This window comes from Mesoplodon densirostris, chromosome 7, assembly GCF_025265405.1.
Source record: "Mesoplodon densirostris isolate mMesDen1 chromosome 7, mMesDen1 primary haplotype, whole genome shotgun sequence".
Lineage (NCBI taxonomy): Eukaryota > Metazoa > Chordata > Mammalia > Artiodactyla > Ziphiidae > Mesoplodon > Mesoplodon densirostris.
This window is the reverse complement of record NC_082667.1, coordinates 111,234,355-111,251,899: the sequence shown is the minus strand read 5'-3', so window position 1 is coordinate 111,251,899 and position 17,545 is coordinate 111,234,355. Positions and strand designations below refer to the sequence as shown.

The 17,545-nt window shown below is 45.1% G+C and overlaps 1 protein-coding gene across 1 annotated transcript in view; it reads left to right on the top strand.

Moving 5' to 3' along the window:
- Window positions 1–13,676, top strand: part of SMIM35 (small integral membrane protein 35) — a 56,072-nt gene extending 42,396 nt beyond the window's left edge. The window contains exons 4-6 of the mRNA XM_060105266.1: window positions 11,729–11,845; window positions 12,855–12,888; window positions 13,577–13,676. Coding sequence (XP_059961249.1) covers window positions 11,729–11,845; window positions 12,855–12,888; window positions 13,577–13,676 — 251 coding nt within the window. The remainder of the gene's footprint in view (window positions 1–11,728; window positions 11,846–12,854; window positions 12,889–13,576) is intronic.
- Window positions 13,677–17,545: the final 3,869 nt, after the last annotated feature.

Below are 17,545 nucleotides of genomic sequence, written 5' to 3'. Positions count from 1 at the left end.
ATATATATATACACATTCTTTTTCATATTCTTTTCCATTATGCTTTATCACAGGATATTGAACATAGTTCCCTGTGCTATACAGTAGAACCTTGTTTTTTTTCTATTTTATATATAGTAGTTTGCATCTGCTAATCCCAAACTCCCAATCCATCCCTGCCCCACCCCCTTTCCCCCTGGCAACCACAAGTCTGTTATCTATGTCTGTGAGTCTGTTTCTACTTCATAGATAAGTTCATTTGTGTCATATTTTAGATTCCACATACAAGTGACATCATATGGTATTTGTTTTCCTCTTTCTGACTTACTTCACTTAGTATGATAATCTCTAGGTCCATCCATGTTGCTGCAAATGGCATTATTTCATTCTTTTTTTATGGCTGAGTAATATTCCATTGTTTATATGTACCACATCTTCTTTATCTATTCATTTGTTGATGGACATTTAGGTTGTTTTCATGTCTTGGTTGTTGTGAATAGTGCTGCTATGAACATAGGGGTGCATGTATCTTTTTGAATTATACTTTTGTCTGGATAACTGTTCAGAAGTGGGATTGCTGGATTATGTGACAACTCTATTTTTATAAACTTTTAATTAATTAGTTAATTAATATTTGTATGGACTTATGGTTCCTGTTTTATTCAATGTGTTGTTACTGTAATTATTTATTTTGATGCTTAAACTATCATGATTTGGCCAATAGAAACTGGCTTATATGTGTTTTTGACATGTCCCCAGTATTCTTTAGGGCTTTCTTTTTTGGAGATGGGAGACACAAGAAGATTTTCAAGTTCATCTTGTATTTTCCCCGTCAGTCTGAAATCAGCCCTTTATCCAAAGGGCCCTGGTTTCTTACAGTGAAAAATGGTATGTAGAAGACAAGATTTTGGTGGTAGATGTGTTCATTGATATTGAGTCATAATTGCTCTCAAGTCCTCTTAGAAGATAGAGCTACGTATATACACATCAACATTTATTTCTGTACCTATTTATATATGTAGAAAACTTGAATTCACATTAATAACTCCAGTACAATCTAATACCGCAAGGTTTAGTCTAGGTTGCTCCATTTTTGTATTTGTAATTCCTTTTCCCAACAGTGAGAAATCTGGCTTCTATTTTTCTTAATATATTTACTTTTTGGATTAATCCTCTATTATAATCAATTCCTATCTCTGCTGCTCCCCTCTCCAGCACTGATACCCTTATCACCCTGCTTGGTATCTGACACCCCATGTTTGACTACCTTCCTCTTTCCTCTTTTACCTGACTCCTCATACCAGGCATCCCCTGCTCATGGACATCCTCCTCACCCCACTTGGAATCAGACACCTTGCTTTAAGCAGCTCTCCACCACAGACACCCTCTTCATCCTGCTGAGGGCCATCCTGGTGCCATTCTCCCCACCAACTGCAGTTGGGACAAAAGAAAGTTATTCTGTTCCTTAAGTTCTTTTATATTTGAGAATGTCTGCCTATTGTCTTTATATTTGATCAGTACCTTGGCTGGATAAAATATTTTTGGGGTTTCACTTTTTTTTTCCCCTTAGAACTTTGTAGACAATGATCTATTGTCTCCTGGCATTAATTTTCTGTGAAGAAAGCTGAGGTCAGCTTAAATTATGTTTCATCACTCTGCCCTTCCCCTAAAAGGTTTTTATATTTCTGCCTGGAAAGTCAGGGTCCAGTAAGGAAACAGAAACCTTACCAGGTATTTTAACAGAGAGAATTTATTATAGAGAATTGCTACCTAGCTAAGTGAAAAGGCAGATAGAGAATACTAAGGTATCATGGAGGTAGCAATTGCAAGAAGAGCTACTACCCGTAGGACTGGGAGAACAAAGTATAGAACCTGGAACTATTAAAACATGGAGTTTTGAGGAGAACCTCAGACCTTTGGGGGACGGGGCTTTGACAGTCTGGTGCTCATGCTTCTGGAGCGGAGGGTAGGGAGTAATGAGACTGGTTTTATGACTTTGGAAAAACTGAAAACTAGACCCAACTGTAGAAGAAACTGCTGGGGTGAAAAAGAAACAATAGGTGATGCTGACAGTAGTAGGAAATCCACAAGAAGACGACGGGAAGTAGACAGAACTGAGCAAGTCCCTTCTTTATCCTCCAGTCTTTCAGTCTCCTGCTGTCGACCTCTATTGGCAGAACCTCCCCTGGCTGGCAAAGGAGAAATGGGGTCTGCAGAGTCCCAGCTGTAGCATCACAAAACTGGATATAGAGGGTGGGCTTGAAGTTGAGAAACAATAGCTTAATAACCGGAACAACACTTTAATTAGAATGTACATTGATCTTCAGTATTCTGAATCAATTTTTCCTAGAACCTGGTATACACTTAATTGGCAGATGCCATTCCCCACCCCATCCCACCCCCCATTCAGGAAAATTCTCTTGTATTATATATTTGAAAACATTTTCTATTTAATTTATTGAGTTCTCTACCTCAGGATTGCCAATTTTCCTCAGTTGGATTATCCTGGTCTTCCATAAGTATTAGTTTTTCCTCTAATTTCTTTAATCTCTTTGTATTTTTCTTCCCATCCTCTGTGCTTTCCTCAAGCTTCTTCTGTTAGTAATTTAGTTTTTAATGATATCTATTCTATTACTTTCTATTTCTATTGAATATATTATCTCCATAAAAATATTATGTGTTCTTCAGTTTGCTTCCTTAATCTTTCTCTTCCTGTAAACTTCCTTTATTTCATTTTTTAACATCTTTATTGGAGTATAATTGCTTTACAATGGTGTGTTAGTTTCTGCTTTATAACAAAGTGAATCAGCTATACGTATACATATATCCCCATATCTCCTCCCTCTTGCATCTCCCTCCCACCTCCCTATCCCACCCCTCTAGGTGGTCACAAAGCACCGAGCTGATCTCCCTGTGCTATGCGGCTGCTTCCCACTAGGTATCTATTTTACGTTTGGTAGTGTATATATGTCCATGCCACGCTCTCACTTCGTCCCAGCTTACCCTTTCACTCCCCATGTCCTCAAGTCCGTTCTCTACGTCTGCGTCTTTATTCCTGTCCTGCCCCTAGGTTCTTCAGAATTTTTTTTTTAGATTCATACATATCTGTTAGCATACGGTATTTGTTTTTCTCTTTCTGACTTACTTCTCTCTGTATGACAGACTCTATGTCCATCCACCTCACTACAAATAACTCAGTTTTGTTTCTTTTTATGGCTGAGTAATATTCCATTGTATATATGTGCCACATCTTCTTTATCCATTCACCTGTTGATGGACATTTAGGGTACTTCCATGTCCTGGCTATTGTAAATAGTGCTGCAGTGAACATTGTGGTACATGACTCTTTTTGAATTATGGTTTTCTCAGGGTATATGCCCAGTAGTGGGATTGCTGGGTCATATGGTAGCTCTACTTTTAGTTTTTTACGGAACCTCCATACTGTTCTCCATAGTGGCTGTGTCAACTTACATTCCCACTAACAGTGCAAGAGGGTTCCCTTTTCTCCACACCCTCTCCAGCATTTATTGCTCTTAGATTTTTTGATGATGGCCATTCTGACTGGTGTGAGATGATATCTCATTGTAGTTTTGATTTGCATTTCTCTAATGATTAGTGATGTTGAGCATTCTTTCATGTGTTTGTTGGCAATCTGTATATCTTCTTTAGAGAAATGTCTATTTAGGTCTTCTGCCCATTTTTGGATTGGGTTGTTTGTTCTTTTGCTATTGAGCTTCATGAGCTGCTTGTAAATTATGGAGGTTAATTCTTTGTCAGTTGCTTCATTTGCAAATATTTTCTCCCATTCTGAGGGTTGTCTTTTCATCTTGTTTATGGTTGCCTTTGTTGTGCAAAAGCTTTTAAGTTTCATTAGGTCCCATTTGTTTATTTTTGTTTTTATTTCCATTTCTCGAGGAGGTTGATCAAAAAGGATCTTGCTGTGATTTATGTCATAGACAGTTCTGCCTGTGTTTTCCTTTAAGAGTTTTATAGAGTCTGGCCCTAAATTTAGGATTTTAATCCATTTTGAGTTTATTTTTGTGTAGGGTGTTAGGGAGTGTTCTAATTTCATTCTTTTACAGATAGCTGTCCAGTTTTCCCAGCACCACTTATTGAAGAGGCTGTTTTTTCTCCTTGTATATTTTTGCCTCCTTTATCAAAAATAAGGTGACAGTATGTGCATGGGTTTATCTCTGGGCTTTTTATCCTGTTCCATTGATGTATATTTTTGTTTTTGTGCCAGTACCATACTTCCTTGATTACTGTAGCTTTGGAGCATAGTCTGAAGTCCAGAAACCTGATTCCTCCAGCTCCGTTTTTCTTTCTCAAGATTGCTTTGGCTATTCGGGGTCTTTTGTGTTTCCATACAAATTGTGAAATTTTTTGTTCTAGTTCTGTGAAAAAAGCCAGTGTACTTTGATAGGGATTGCATTGAATCTGTAGATTGCTTTGGATAGTATAGTCATTTTCACAATGTTGATTCTTCCAATCCAAGAACATGGTATATCTCTCCATCTGTTTGTATCATCTTTAATGTCTTTCAACAGTGTCTTATAGTTTTCTGTGTACAGGTCTTTTGTCTCCTTAGGTAAGTTTATTCCTAGGTATCTTATTCTTTTTGTTGCAGTGGTAAATGGGAGTGTTTCCTTAATTTCTCTTTCAGATTTTTCATCATTAGTGTATAGGAATGCAAGAGATTTCTGTGCATTAATTTTGTATCCTGCAACTTTACCAAATTCATTGATCAGCTCTAGTTATTTTCTGGTAGTATCTTTAGGATTGTCTATGTATAGTATCATGCCATCTGCAAACAGTGACAGCTTTACTTCTTCTTTTCTGGTTTGTATTCCTTTTATTTCTTTTCATTCTCTGATTGCTGTGACTAAAACTTCCAAAACTATGTTGAATAATACTGGTGAGAGCGGGCAACCTTGTCTTGTTCCTGATCTTAGTGGAAGTGGTTTCAGTTTTTCACCATTGAGGATGATATTGGCTGTGGGTTTGTCATATATGGATGGCCTTTATTATGTTGAGGTAAGTTCCCTCTATGCCTACTTTCTGGAGGATTTTTATCATAAATCAGTGTTGAATTTCGTTGAAAGATTTTTCTGCATCTATTGAGATGATCATATGGTTTTTTAAAACATCTTTATTGGAGTATAATTGCTTTACAATGGTGTGTTAGTTTCTGCTGTATAACAAAGTGAATCAGCTATACATATACATATATCCCCATATCCTCTCTCTCTTGCGTCTCCCTCCCACCCTCCCTATCCCATCCCTCTAGGTGGTCACAAAGCACTGAGCTGATCTCCCTGTGCTATGTGGCTGCTTCCCACTAGCTATCTATTTTATGTTTGGTAGAGCGGCATGGACATATATACACTACCGATCATATGGTTTTTATTCTTCAATTTGTTAATATGGTGTATCACATTGATTGATTTGCATGTATTGAAGAATCCTTGCATTCCTGGGATAAACCCCACTTGATCATGGTGTATGATCCTTTTTAATGTGCTGTTGGATTCTCTTTGCTAGTATTTTGTTGGGGATTTTTGCATCTATGTTCATCAGTGATATTGGCCTGTAGTTTTATTTCTTTTGACATCTTTGTCTGCTTTTGGTATCAGGGTTATGGTGGCCTTGTAGAATGAGTTGTGGAGTGTTCCTCCCTCTGGTATATTTTGGAAGAGTTTGAGAAGGATAGGTGTTAGCTCTTCTCTACGTGTTTGATAGAATTCACCTGTGAAGCCATCTGGTCCTGGACTTTTGTTTGTTGGAAGATTTTTAATCACAGTCTCAATTTCAGTGCTTGTGATTGGTCTGTTTATATTTTCTATTTCTTCCTGGTTCAGTCTGGGAAGGTTGTGCCTGTCTAAGAATTTGTCCATTTCTTCCAGGTTGTCCGTTTTATTGGCATAGAGTTGCTTGTAGTAATCTCTCATAAGCCTTTGTATTTCTGCAGTGTCAGTTGTTACTTCTCCTTTTTCATTTCTAATTCTGTTGATTTGAGTCTTCTCCCTTTTTTTCTTGATGAGTCTGGCTAATGGTTTATCAGTTTTGTTTATCTTCTCAAAGAACCAGCTTTTAGTTTTATTGATCTTTGCTATTGTTACCTTCATTTCTTTTTCATTTATTTCTGATCTTTATGATTTCTTTCCTTCTGTTAACTCTGGGGTTTTTTTGTTCTTCTTTCTCTAACTGCTTTAGGTGTAAGGTTAGGTTGTGTATTTGAGATGTTTCTTGTTTCTTAAGGTGGGATTGTATTGCTATAAACTTCCCTCTTAGAACTGCTTTTGCTGCATACCATACGCTTTGGGTCATCATGTTTTCATTGTCATTTGTTTAGAGGTATTTTTTGTTTTCCCCTTTGATTTCTTCAGTGATCTCTTGGTTATTTAGTAGTGTATTGTTTAGCCTCCATGTGTTTGTATTTTTTACACATTTTTTCCTTTAACTGATATCTAGTCTCATAGCGTTGTGGTCAGAAAAGATACTTGATACAATTTCAATTTTCTTAAATTTAGCAAGGCTTGATTTATGACCCAAGATATGATCTATCCTGGAGAATGTTCCATGAACACTTGAGAAAAATGTGTATTCTGTTGTTTTTGGATGGAATGTCCTATAAATATCAATTAAGTCCATCTTGTTTAATATATCATTTAAAGCTTGTGTTTCATTATTTTCATTTTGGATGATCTCTCCATTGGTGAAAGTGGGTGTTAAAGTCCCCTCCTATGATTGTGTTACTGTCGATTTCCCCTTTTATGGCTGTTAGCATTTGCCTTAAGTATTGAGGTGCTCCTATGTTGGGTGCATATTTACAATTGTTATATCTTCTTGGATTGATCCCTTGATCATTATGTAGTGTCCTTCTTTGTCTCTTCTTAGAGTCTTTATTTTAAAGTCTATTTTGTCTGATATGAGAATTGCTACTCCAGCTTTCTTTTATTTCCATTTGCATGGAATATCTTTTTCCATCCCCTCACTTTCAGTCTGTATGTGTCCCTAGGTCTGAAGTGGGTCTCTTGTAGACAGCATATGTATGAGTCTTGTTTTGGTATCCATTCAGCCAGTCTATGTCTTTTGGTTGGAGCATTTAATCCATTTACATTTAAGGTACTTATTGATATGTATGTTCCTATTACCATTTTCTTAATTGTTTTGGGTTTGTTATTGTAGGTCTTTTCCTTCTCTTGTGTTTCCTGCCTAGAGTAGTTCCTTTAGCATTTGTTGTAGGGTTGGTTTGGTGGTGCTGAATTCTTTTAGCTTTTGCTTATTTGTAAAGGTTTTAATTTCTCTAACAAATTTGAATGAGATCCTTGCTGGGTAGAGGAATCTTGCTTGTAGCTTTTTCCCTTTCATCCCTTTAAATATGTCCTGCCACTTCCTTCTGACTTGCAGAGTTTCTGCTAAAAGATCAGCTGTTAACCTTATGGGGATACCCTTGTGTGTTATTTGTTGTTTTTCCCTTGCTGCTTTTAATATTTTTTCTTTGTATTTAATTTTTGATAGTTTGATTAATATGTGTCCTGGCGTGTTTCTCTTTGGATTTATCCTGTATGGGACTCCCTGTGCTTCCTGGATTTGATTGACTATTTCCTTTCCCATATTAGGGAAGTTTTCAACTATAATCTCTTCAAATATTTTCTCAGTCCCTTTCTTTTTCTCTTCTTCTTCTGGGACCTTTATAATTTGAATGTTGGTGCATTTAATGTTGTCCCAGAACTCTCTGAGACTGTCCTCAATTCTTTTCATTCTTTTTTCTTTATTCTGCTCTGTGGTAGTTATTTCCACTATTTTATCTTCCAGGTCACTTATCCGTTCTTCTGCCTCAGTTATTCTGCTATGATTCCTTCTAGAGAATTTATAATTTCATTTATTGTTTTGTTTAGCATTGTTTGTTTGCTCTTTAGTTCTTCTAGGTCCTTGTTAAACATTTCTTGTATTTTCTCCATTCTATTTCCAAAATTTTGAATCATTTTACTGTCATTACTCTGAATTCTGTTTCAGGTACACTGCCTATTTCCTCTTCATTTGTTTGGTGTGGTGGGTTTTTACCTTGCTCCTTCATCTGCTGTGTGTTTCTCTGTCTTCTCATTTTGCTTAACTTACTGTGTTTGGGGTAAGGCTGCAGGTTTGTAGTTCCTGTTGTTTTTGGTGTCTGACCCCAGTGGCTAAGAGTGGTTCAGTGGGTTGTGTAGGCTTCCTGGTGGGGGGGGGGTGGTGCCTGTGTTCTGGTGGATGAGACTGGATCTTGTCTTTCTGTTGGGCAGGACTGCGTCCAGTGGTGTGTTTTGGGGTGTCTGTGACCTTATTATGATTTTAGGCAGCCTCTCTGCTAATGGGTGGGGTTGTGTTCCTGTCTTGCTAGTTGTTTGGCATAGGGTGTCCAGCATTGTAGCTTGCTGGTTGTTGAGTGGGGCTGGGTCTTAGCATTGAGATGGAGATCTCTGGGAGAGCTTTCGCCATTTGATATTACGTGGAGCTGGGAGGTCTCTGAACTCGGCTCTCCCACCTCAGAGGCACAGGCCTGACACCCGGCCGGAGCACCAAGACCCTGTCAGCCACACAGCTCAGATGAAAAGGGAGAAAAAGAAAGAAAGAAAGAAAATAATAATAAAATAAAAAAGTTATTAAAATAAAAAAATTATTAAAAGTAAAAATTTAAAAGTTATAAAAAAAAGAAAGAACGAAGAGAGCAACCAAACCAATAAACAAATCCACCAATGATAACATGTGCTAAATACTATACTAAAAAAAAAAAAAAAAAGGACAGGCAGAACCCTTGGACAAATGGTAAAAGCAAAGCTATACATATGAAATCACACAAAGAAGCATACACATACACACTCACAAAAAGAGAAAAACGAAAAAAAAATTTATATATATATATAAAAAAAAGGAAGAGAGTAACCAAATCAGTAAACAAATCTACCAATGATAATAAACCCTAAATACTAAACTAAGATAAACATAAAACCAGAAACAAATTAGATGCAGAAGGCAAACCCAAGTCTGCAGTTGCTCCCAAAGTCCCCCGCCTCAATTTTGGGACGGTTCATTGTCTATTCAGGTATACCACAGATGCAGGGTACATCAAGTTGATTGTGGAGATTTAATCCACTGCCCCTGAGGCTGCTGGGAGAGATTTCCCTTTCTCTTCTTTGTTCGCACAGCTCCCGGGGTTCAGCTTTGGATTTGGACCCACCTCTGCGTGTAGGTCGCCTGAGGGCGTCTGTTCCTGCCCAGACAGGACGGGGTTAAAGGAGCAGCTGATTCAGGGGCTCTGGCTCACTCAGGCCGGGGGGAGGGAGGGGTACGGATGTGGGGCGAGCCTGCGGCAGCAGAGCCCGGCGTGAACTTGCACCAGCCTGTGGCGCGCCGTACGTTCTCCCGGGGAAGTTGTCCCTGGATCACGGGACCCTGGCAGTGGTGGGCTGCACAGGCTCCCGGGAGGGGAGGTGTGGAGAGTGACCTGTGCTCGCACACAGGCTTCTTGGTGACGGCAGCAGTGGCCTTAGCGTCTCATGTCCGTCTCTAGAGCTCGTTTAGGCGGTGCTCTGAACCCCCTCTCCTCGTGCACCCCGAAACAATGGTCTCTTGCCTCTTAGGCAGGTGCAGACTTTTTCCCGGACTCCCTCCCGGCTAGCTGTGGCGCACTAGCCCCCTTCAGGCTGTGTTCACGCAGCCACCCCCAGTCCTCTCTCTGGGGTCTGACCTCCGAAGCCCGAGCCTCAGCTCCCAGCCCCCGCCCGCCCTGGCGGGTGAGCAGACAAGCCTCTCGGGCTGGTCAGTGCTGGTCGGCACCGATCCTCTGTGCGGGCACCTCTCTGCTTTGCCCTCTGCACCCCTGTTGCTGCGCTTTCCTCCGCGGCTCTGAAGTCCCCCCGCCCCACCACCACCACCACTCCTCTACCAGTGAAGGGGCTTTCTAGTGTGTGGAAACCTTTCCTCCTTCCCAGCTCCCCCCCAGAGGTGCAGGTCCTGTCCCTATTCTTTTGTCTCTGTTTTTCCTTTTTTCTTTTGCCCTACCCAGGTATGTGGGGAGTTTCTTGCCTTTTGGGAGGTCTGAGGTCTTCTGCCAGCGTTCAGTAGGTTGTAGGAGTTGTTCCACATGTAGATGTATTTCTGATGTATTTATGGGGAGGAAGGTGATCTCCATGTCTTACTCCTCCACCATCTTGAAGGTCTCCCTTACTGGGCTCCTGCTGTCTTTCTGGGGCTCAGTCCAGCTCTCGGATCCCACAACTGCACCTGGGAATTCTGTTGCCTCCCTGGGGCTCCACTTCGATCGGGGAGTAAGGACTTTTTCTCTGTGGCCCATTGACATCTTTTCAATGTTTTCCAGTGCTTTTTTCCCATCTCTCTTACCTCACTTTCTCCCTTCCCCTCCCCCAGGATGGAAATTTTCCCCTAGTATAGTGAGAAGGGTAATCATGGTTCTGTTCATTTCTTGTCTATGTTGGGAATCCTTGCCATTTCTCTAAGGGTCTGGGCTTTTGGACTCTAAAAGTAGGAGGAGAGACACTTTCTCCCTGCATTTGGCTGTCATACTCTCTCAGAGAATAACCTGGCTGCTTTAATGGGAAGAAGGATCAGGGGCATGGGAGAGGGAAAGGCTAGGGTGGGGGAAATTGTGAAATATTTAAGAATACAATTCACTACTTGATGATAATAATGAGGACAGGAGTAATGTTGTAATTAGCATCTACTGAACACTTCCTGAGTGCCCAGTCCTCTCCCAAGTGCTCTATATATGGCATCTCCACTAATCACCACAACAACTCCATGTGTATTTATTATTAGGCTTATTTTTCATCAGAGCAAATTGAAGTCTTGCGAGGGACAGCGGTTTGCTCGGGTCCCACATTTTGCAAATGATGGGCATGGGCTTCGCTTGCAAGGCTGCTGTACCAAAGGCTGTGCGTAACCTTGCACCTCTGGCCTCTTGGCAACACCTCTGGAGCCTCAAGACACAGAGCCATGGAGATGGGGAATCAGATGATGCTTCCACCTGCCTGTGGCCCCTCATCCAGCAGGAGTGGGGCTGTCTTCCTTCCCTGCCGCAGCAGGGGTGGGTTGTCTCCGTGTGCCCCCATGGTCAGCTTTTCCCTACAAACCTGGTTTCCTGCTCTGCTTCTGCTTCAGCACGTTTCCAGTCTCTCTCTCTCTCCCTCCCTCTCTTTCGCTCTTTTTCTTTGTTTGCCTTTACAAATAAAATATAAATTTAACCAAGAGCTCATACCACAAAAAGGGAAGAAGTGATAAGTATAAGCAGCAAACAGAGCCCAGGGGTTAACACCCTGCTACCACATACGACGGCTCTGTGGGGAGAGGATCAAGGATCTGTGTGTCTCTGCTCTCGGTGGCCCTCCAGGCTGCCCTTCCTGCTTCATGCAGAGGAGAGACGTCCTGGGCTTCTCCCCAGACAGCAGTGCCTTTTTCAACACGTAGAAAGCCTGCAGCTTCAGGAAGGCTTCCCAGCTCCAAATTATCTCTACTGTCAGAGGACTGTTACTTTGGAAAAACAAGCTGACTGTAAAAAATCAGGTATCAGACATTCACATCTTAGCATGACTTAGCTGAACTAGCTGGCCAGGATCCAGATTCTTAGGGGACAGTCATTTTGATGGCAGTGGGGAGGGAGGAGAGGAAATTTGGAACATGATGCAGTCAGTTGGTATATGGGGCCGCGAGAGGGCTCTGGGCAGCTGGGTGAAGGATGTGTGTCTCTCTGCAGGTGACGACTCCATCAGCACCTTGGGCCTGCTCCTCTGCCTGGGTCTTTTGCTGCTGCTTGTGTCCATCCTGGGCTACAGCCTGGCCAAGTGGTACCAGCGTGGGTACTGCTGGGAGGGTGAGTGAGCGCTGGACCCCGTCACCCAAGCTCAGCCCAGTCCCTCCTTTCCTGTGGCATTTGGCCAGGCCAGATGGGGCTGCAAACTTTTCAGCACGGAGTCATGCAAAAGTATTTCCTGTGGTGGCCGCAGTGGTTGAAGCCTTGGGTGGGTGGCTGAGCGCTTGAGGTGTGTTTGGGGAGAGGGTGGGGCCTTTATTGAGGGAGTGGAGGTTCTTCTCCTCCCCCAGCAAGCAGTCAGCTTCCTCTTCCTTCAGAGCTCACAGGAGTCCACTTCCCAGGCCTGTGCAGGCCACAAGGCTGAGGATGATGCGCTAGACAGGCCAAGCTCCAGCTGTCTTCTACCCTGGCTCCTAGAGCCTCTCTTGCCCTGCCCTCTCTTGGTCCTCTCTCCTAAGCTTGCTGATGCTTCGGCCTCACTGGGCGTCTCCTGGAATTTGCTGGGGTGCTCCCAACTCTGATCCATATCTGCACTTCCCATAGGACCCAGGAGAACTGGGAGGGCACGCTGGAGTGCCGAGAGGCAGAGGACATCTCCCAGATCTGCAATGAAGTTCAACAGCTTCTGTGGATGTCTGTTGAGCACCTACTATGTGCCAATGCACTTGTGCCTAGTATGATTTTTTTAAAAATTCCATGCGGAGATGAAATTCTTAGTCTCTCTTTTTTATAGATGAGGATGTGAGGCTAAAGTCACAGAGTTGGAAAGTGGTAGAGTCTGGATTCAGGCCTCCTTCCCAGAGTAATCAGTGCCCTGATGGAGGGGTCCCTAGTGGCAGGATCTATCCTCAAAGACTGGGGGTTCTGTCTGGGAAGAAGGGGTGTACCCATGGGTCTGGGCCAGGAAGCAGACGCTGAAGGACTGGGAACCTCCCATGGCATCCTGCAGCCCTGCCTAGCCACCCCACACCTTCCAGACAGGGGTGAGGGAGCACTAGATGCTCCCAGAACAGTGATGGGCCGCTCTCCCCGTAGGTACTAACCCTATGTTTTCCGATTGTCTTTCTAGGGCCTAATTTTGTCTTCAACTTGTACCAGATCTGGTGAGTAGATTCAGGGCAGATCTGGGTGGGATGGGCATGGGGGGTTAGGTATGCTTGAGAAAGAATCAAAGATGGAGCTCAAGTTTACTGCTTGCCTTCCCTGTCTCCTCCCCACGTCCCTAAACAAACAAGAGAAAAGGAAGGAGCCAGGGTCCATTTAGAAAGTTCCATGAACGAACACTTGAACATGGACAGGACCATGTAAGATCCAAATGACAGTGCTCCTCTTAGCATTCACCCCTGGGCAGGCACCATCCATCCATCCATTCATTCATTTATTCATTCACCCATCATGTATTTGGTAAAGATCTATTGTAGCAGGTACTGTGGTGTTAGTTTCTAAGGGTACAAAGGTAATTGGGCATAGCTCCTGTCTTCAAGCATTTCACTGTCTGTGGTGGACACCTGCCTGATTACAAATAATTTAATCTCAGGCATAACATGCTGTCAAATGAAGACAATCAGGCATTCGGGGTGTGGGATTTGGAAACTCCTCTTGTGATAAGTCACCTCATCTGCTCTTTGTCACATGGCAGCTTCTCATCTGGCCTGAGAGATGGGGTATCTCTGATTCTGGAAGGTAAGCCAGTGAGTCAGTGAGTCACTGCCAGAAGTTCTTCCCATGCTCTGGTTCCAGGAAGAGTCCTGGTTCTCAGCCCCAGTAACTTGATTGGCTCATCTTTCTCAGGAACATGAAGGATCTGGAGATGGGTCCACCCTTCACCATCAGTGGCCACATCAGCCGTCCGGATGGTGGCTACCTGAAGTTCTCCAGCAGATTGGTCTGATGAGGGGAACATCAGCTTTCTGGAGCCCCAGAGAGGTGAGTGGAAGGTTGGTGAGCTGAGTGAGTCTGGTGTCCCAGTGTGGTCCTCAGATGGTCCAGGCACCCCAAGCCTAGCACCAAGGACTGCTTGGAACCCGGAGATGATTTGGTTCATCCCCCGCCTTCTGGAGAGTGAGTGCTCTAGGGGATGATCTCAGGGATGAAGGCCTGGGGTCATGCTGTCTCCCACTCCCCACCTCCTGCTAGCCCTGGGCCGCTCCTTTTCCACTTGATCCATGTCCTGCCTTTCTTTCCTGGGGAAGTTCTGTTTCTGATCAGGTGGAAATTTCTAGAATAGAGCTTTGTACCTCAACCCTTTGCTCTGAGATGAAGATTCCAGATGGCCACCCTCTCCAAGAAGCATTGCTGTAGAGCTTCTGAACTTTCCGAACTTTCTAAGCCCAGGAGCCATCCCTATTTCCTGGCTGGCTGACCCTTTGGTCACACCTTTCCTTGCCCGCCTTCAAGCCCATCCCTCTTCACAGCACAGTTGATTTCACCCATCTAAACATTTCCTCCCTCCAGCAGTCCCTCACAGACCCTCAGTTCCTCTCTCATCTCTTCCCCACAGGACTCCACACTCACCTCTTCCATGTGTTCCTCCCTCTGCCCTGATGTGATGGTTTCGAGGAATCTTTCCCAAGACTCATTTCTTTGTCACTTTCCCTTTTTTTTTTTTCTGCAGGAGGAGGCTCCTGGCTCAGCACTTGCCCCTCCCGGCCTCCCCTGCCTTCACCCCTGGGTCTTCAAGGCCTGGCCTGGCCCCCTCTTGTGAACATTGAGGAGTCTTCTCTGGGGACACCACCAGCCTCTGGCATTCTCTCCCCCAGGAGAGTCAGGCCTCTGGGGACAGAGTCTGTGGAGTCACAATGGCTTTCTCACAGAAACAGAGATGACCACGTCCCAGTGAGAAAGGGCTGGTTCCCGGGAGGCCTCTGAGCCTGTGGGCGGAGTTCCAGGTGCCCAGCTGGCCGGTGTGGTTGGGGCCTGCTACCTGGGGCATCCCCAGTCACTTCCCTACAGGACTGACACAAGGGCCAGAAAACCTGTCACATCCTCCATAGGCAAAGTCATGTGGGAGGGAGGGTGATTCCACTTTCAACCTTCCTACCAGAAGCCAAGTTCCCCTAAGAGCTGAAGGCTGAGCTTAGGCCTTGACTCGCATTTGGTTCTGGCACTTTCAGCAAGTCTCCCAACCCCTCATGCCCTCCCACACACACGTCCACCACCGGGGGCTGTTTTCTCTGCTGCTGACCAGCGTTGGTGCCTCCCAAACAATTTTGAAGGCAGTGCTGAGAACGGTCTAGAAACACATTCTTGTTTTTAGCTTCCTGTGATGGGGTGGGCATAGTGTGGCAAGCTCCATGTTCTCCATTTCCCGTGGAAGGCCTGCCCTGTGATGTGGAAAGTGGACCAGAAGTGGTGAGAGTGGGGAAGAGGAGCCAAGATTAGCCTGAAGAAAACAGATAATGCACACGGGAAATCCAGAACCAAGTATAGCTTTGTGACAGGAGAACAGTTTGTTCGTGAGTCATCCTTCCTCCGGGCTGTGCCCTACTGGACCTGAGGTGGGGCCTGAACTGGGATGTCAGCTTAGTAGGTACTTAATGCAGAGTTGTTCAATCCAGAGAGATTGAGTTCCTGGGGCAGCTGTGGATGGAGCAGGGCCTGAGGGGGCCCTGCCGCTAATGAAACTGCAGTTAGAACTACCAGCCACTGGTCTCCCTGCCCATGTCCCAGCAACAAGGCAGACAAGATGCAGAAGCCCAGGACCATGATAGGCGAGGAGGAGAGAAGTCACGGTATTTGTCCTCCTATCCTCTTTCCTGAGGCCTGGTTTCTTTCTTACTTTGGGTTCTAGCAGATTGCCGAGGAAGGAAGGAGGGAAGGGAGGGAGGGAGGGAGGGAAGGAAAGAAGGAAGGAAGGAGGGAAGGAAGGGAGGGAGGGAGGGAAGGAGGGAGGGAGGAAGGAGGGAGGGAAGGAAGGAGGGAGGGAGGGAGGGAGGGAAGGAGGGAGGGAGGGGAGGGGAGGGGACTTATAGCTGCTATCCCCTTACTTCCCTCCAGGGTCTGGGGGCCATTCTCTCAATGTAGCCAGGCTCCAACTTAATAAACCAAATCTCTGGATTTGGAGGTCTTCAGCTGGGCCCTGACTCCTCTATTCCTGAGTAGGTGGGGCTGGGGAAGAGCCCCCCAAGAGACTTTGGATCCCTCCCTTCCTTGAAGGCCTATTGCGGGGGAAGGGCTGACTTTGGTGTCCTTCTTCCTTGCATTTCAGTTCTGAGGGCTGAGCCCCATTTCTTAACCCAGGGGGTGTCCAGCCTCAATAAACTCTCAGCTATGCCCTGCTCAGTGTGGATCCTGCATCTGCAGCCCCGGCAGGACTGTCCTAGGCCCCTGAAAGTGCTCAGAACTCAGTGGCCTTGGGAAAAACTGAAAGGATGGGGCCCAGAGCCCAGGTGGTCTTGGCCCCCGGTTTGGTGGCTTCAGGTTAGGAGACAGGAACAGCTGCCGAGGGCTGGGAGAATGGAGGGTATTTCCTCCATTCTGCTCCTCAGTTGGGAGCAGAACTGAGACTGGGCCACTTCCTCTTTTTGGGTCCTCTGACGTGTTCCCTGTCCTCTCTGCCTCCCCCTCGTTTTCCTGACTTCCGTAGTCTGACTGGTAGCACGGATTTCTTTACCCTGGATTCTACATGTTTCCGTTGGGGGCAGATTCCAGCTGCTTCAGAAACGATAAGGGAGAAGATGCCGAGAAATCTGGCTTCAAGTCTGGTTGGTCTGGGCATTGGCTGGGCACCCAGACCCATGGCCATGCCAGCACCGACCCCCCCAGGCCCTCCTCCTCCCTTTATTCTTCATCTCACCGGCCCCAGGAGTCAGGAAGCACTCACGAGTGTCAGCAGTTCCATGGGCTGGCCCTTCCCATGTTCACTGTCACCGTGTCCCTCTTTGGTGTCTTTGCCAGGGCTGCCTTTGCCTAGAATGCCTTCTCCTCCCCACTCCCACCCCCAGCTACATCTAGTCTCCATGGTTGGCTTAAGTCTCATCTTGCCTGTGGCTTCCCTCAGGACTCTAGATTTGATGCCACCCGACCAGGCAGGGTTACGTCCCGCAGGTTTTGAGTAACTGCTGAAAGTGAAGTCCATAGGCGGTGCTTAATAAATGCCTGCTGAGTGGAGAGAAACACCCAGTTTCTCTGGCCACAGAAGGCTGCCTTGTCCTAGAGAAAGATGCCAAGGTGACGTGAGGAAGAGCAGAAACTGCTGATACAATACGCAGTCTGCAGAGGACAATGCATTTCCATGCATGTTACTGTGTCTTGAAACTTGTAGCAACCTTGTGACGTGGAGATGATTCCTTGTCCCATTTTACATATGGAGAGGCTGACGCTCAGAGAGGTGTATGCTTTGCCTAAGGCTGCACAGCCAGCCACTGACTGCATTGGAGCCTGAGTAGAATCTGAGGCCTCACAGATGCAGCCTGATCTCAGGTGGGAGGAGGGTTGAACACTGTAGAACAGGGTCTGGTCTTGACCTGTCCTGCCATGCTGTGTGGCCATGGGCTGTCACTTCACCACCCTGGGCTTCAATTTCAGCATCTGGCAATCGAGGACTGGCCTACTTCTCCAAGGTTCCTCTCTTTTACTTGAAGGAGAAAAAGAGTCTCACCTTCTAATCTCTGTACCCTGTGTGTTTAGCATAGCACCTGTCACTTAGTAGGCATTCAATACACAAAAGAGGCAAGTATAATACAAAGTGTAGTTATAACTCTCTAACTCGGGAGGTGGCAGCTGAAAGGTGATGGCTGCAGTTCCCTTAGGCCCTGACGG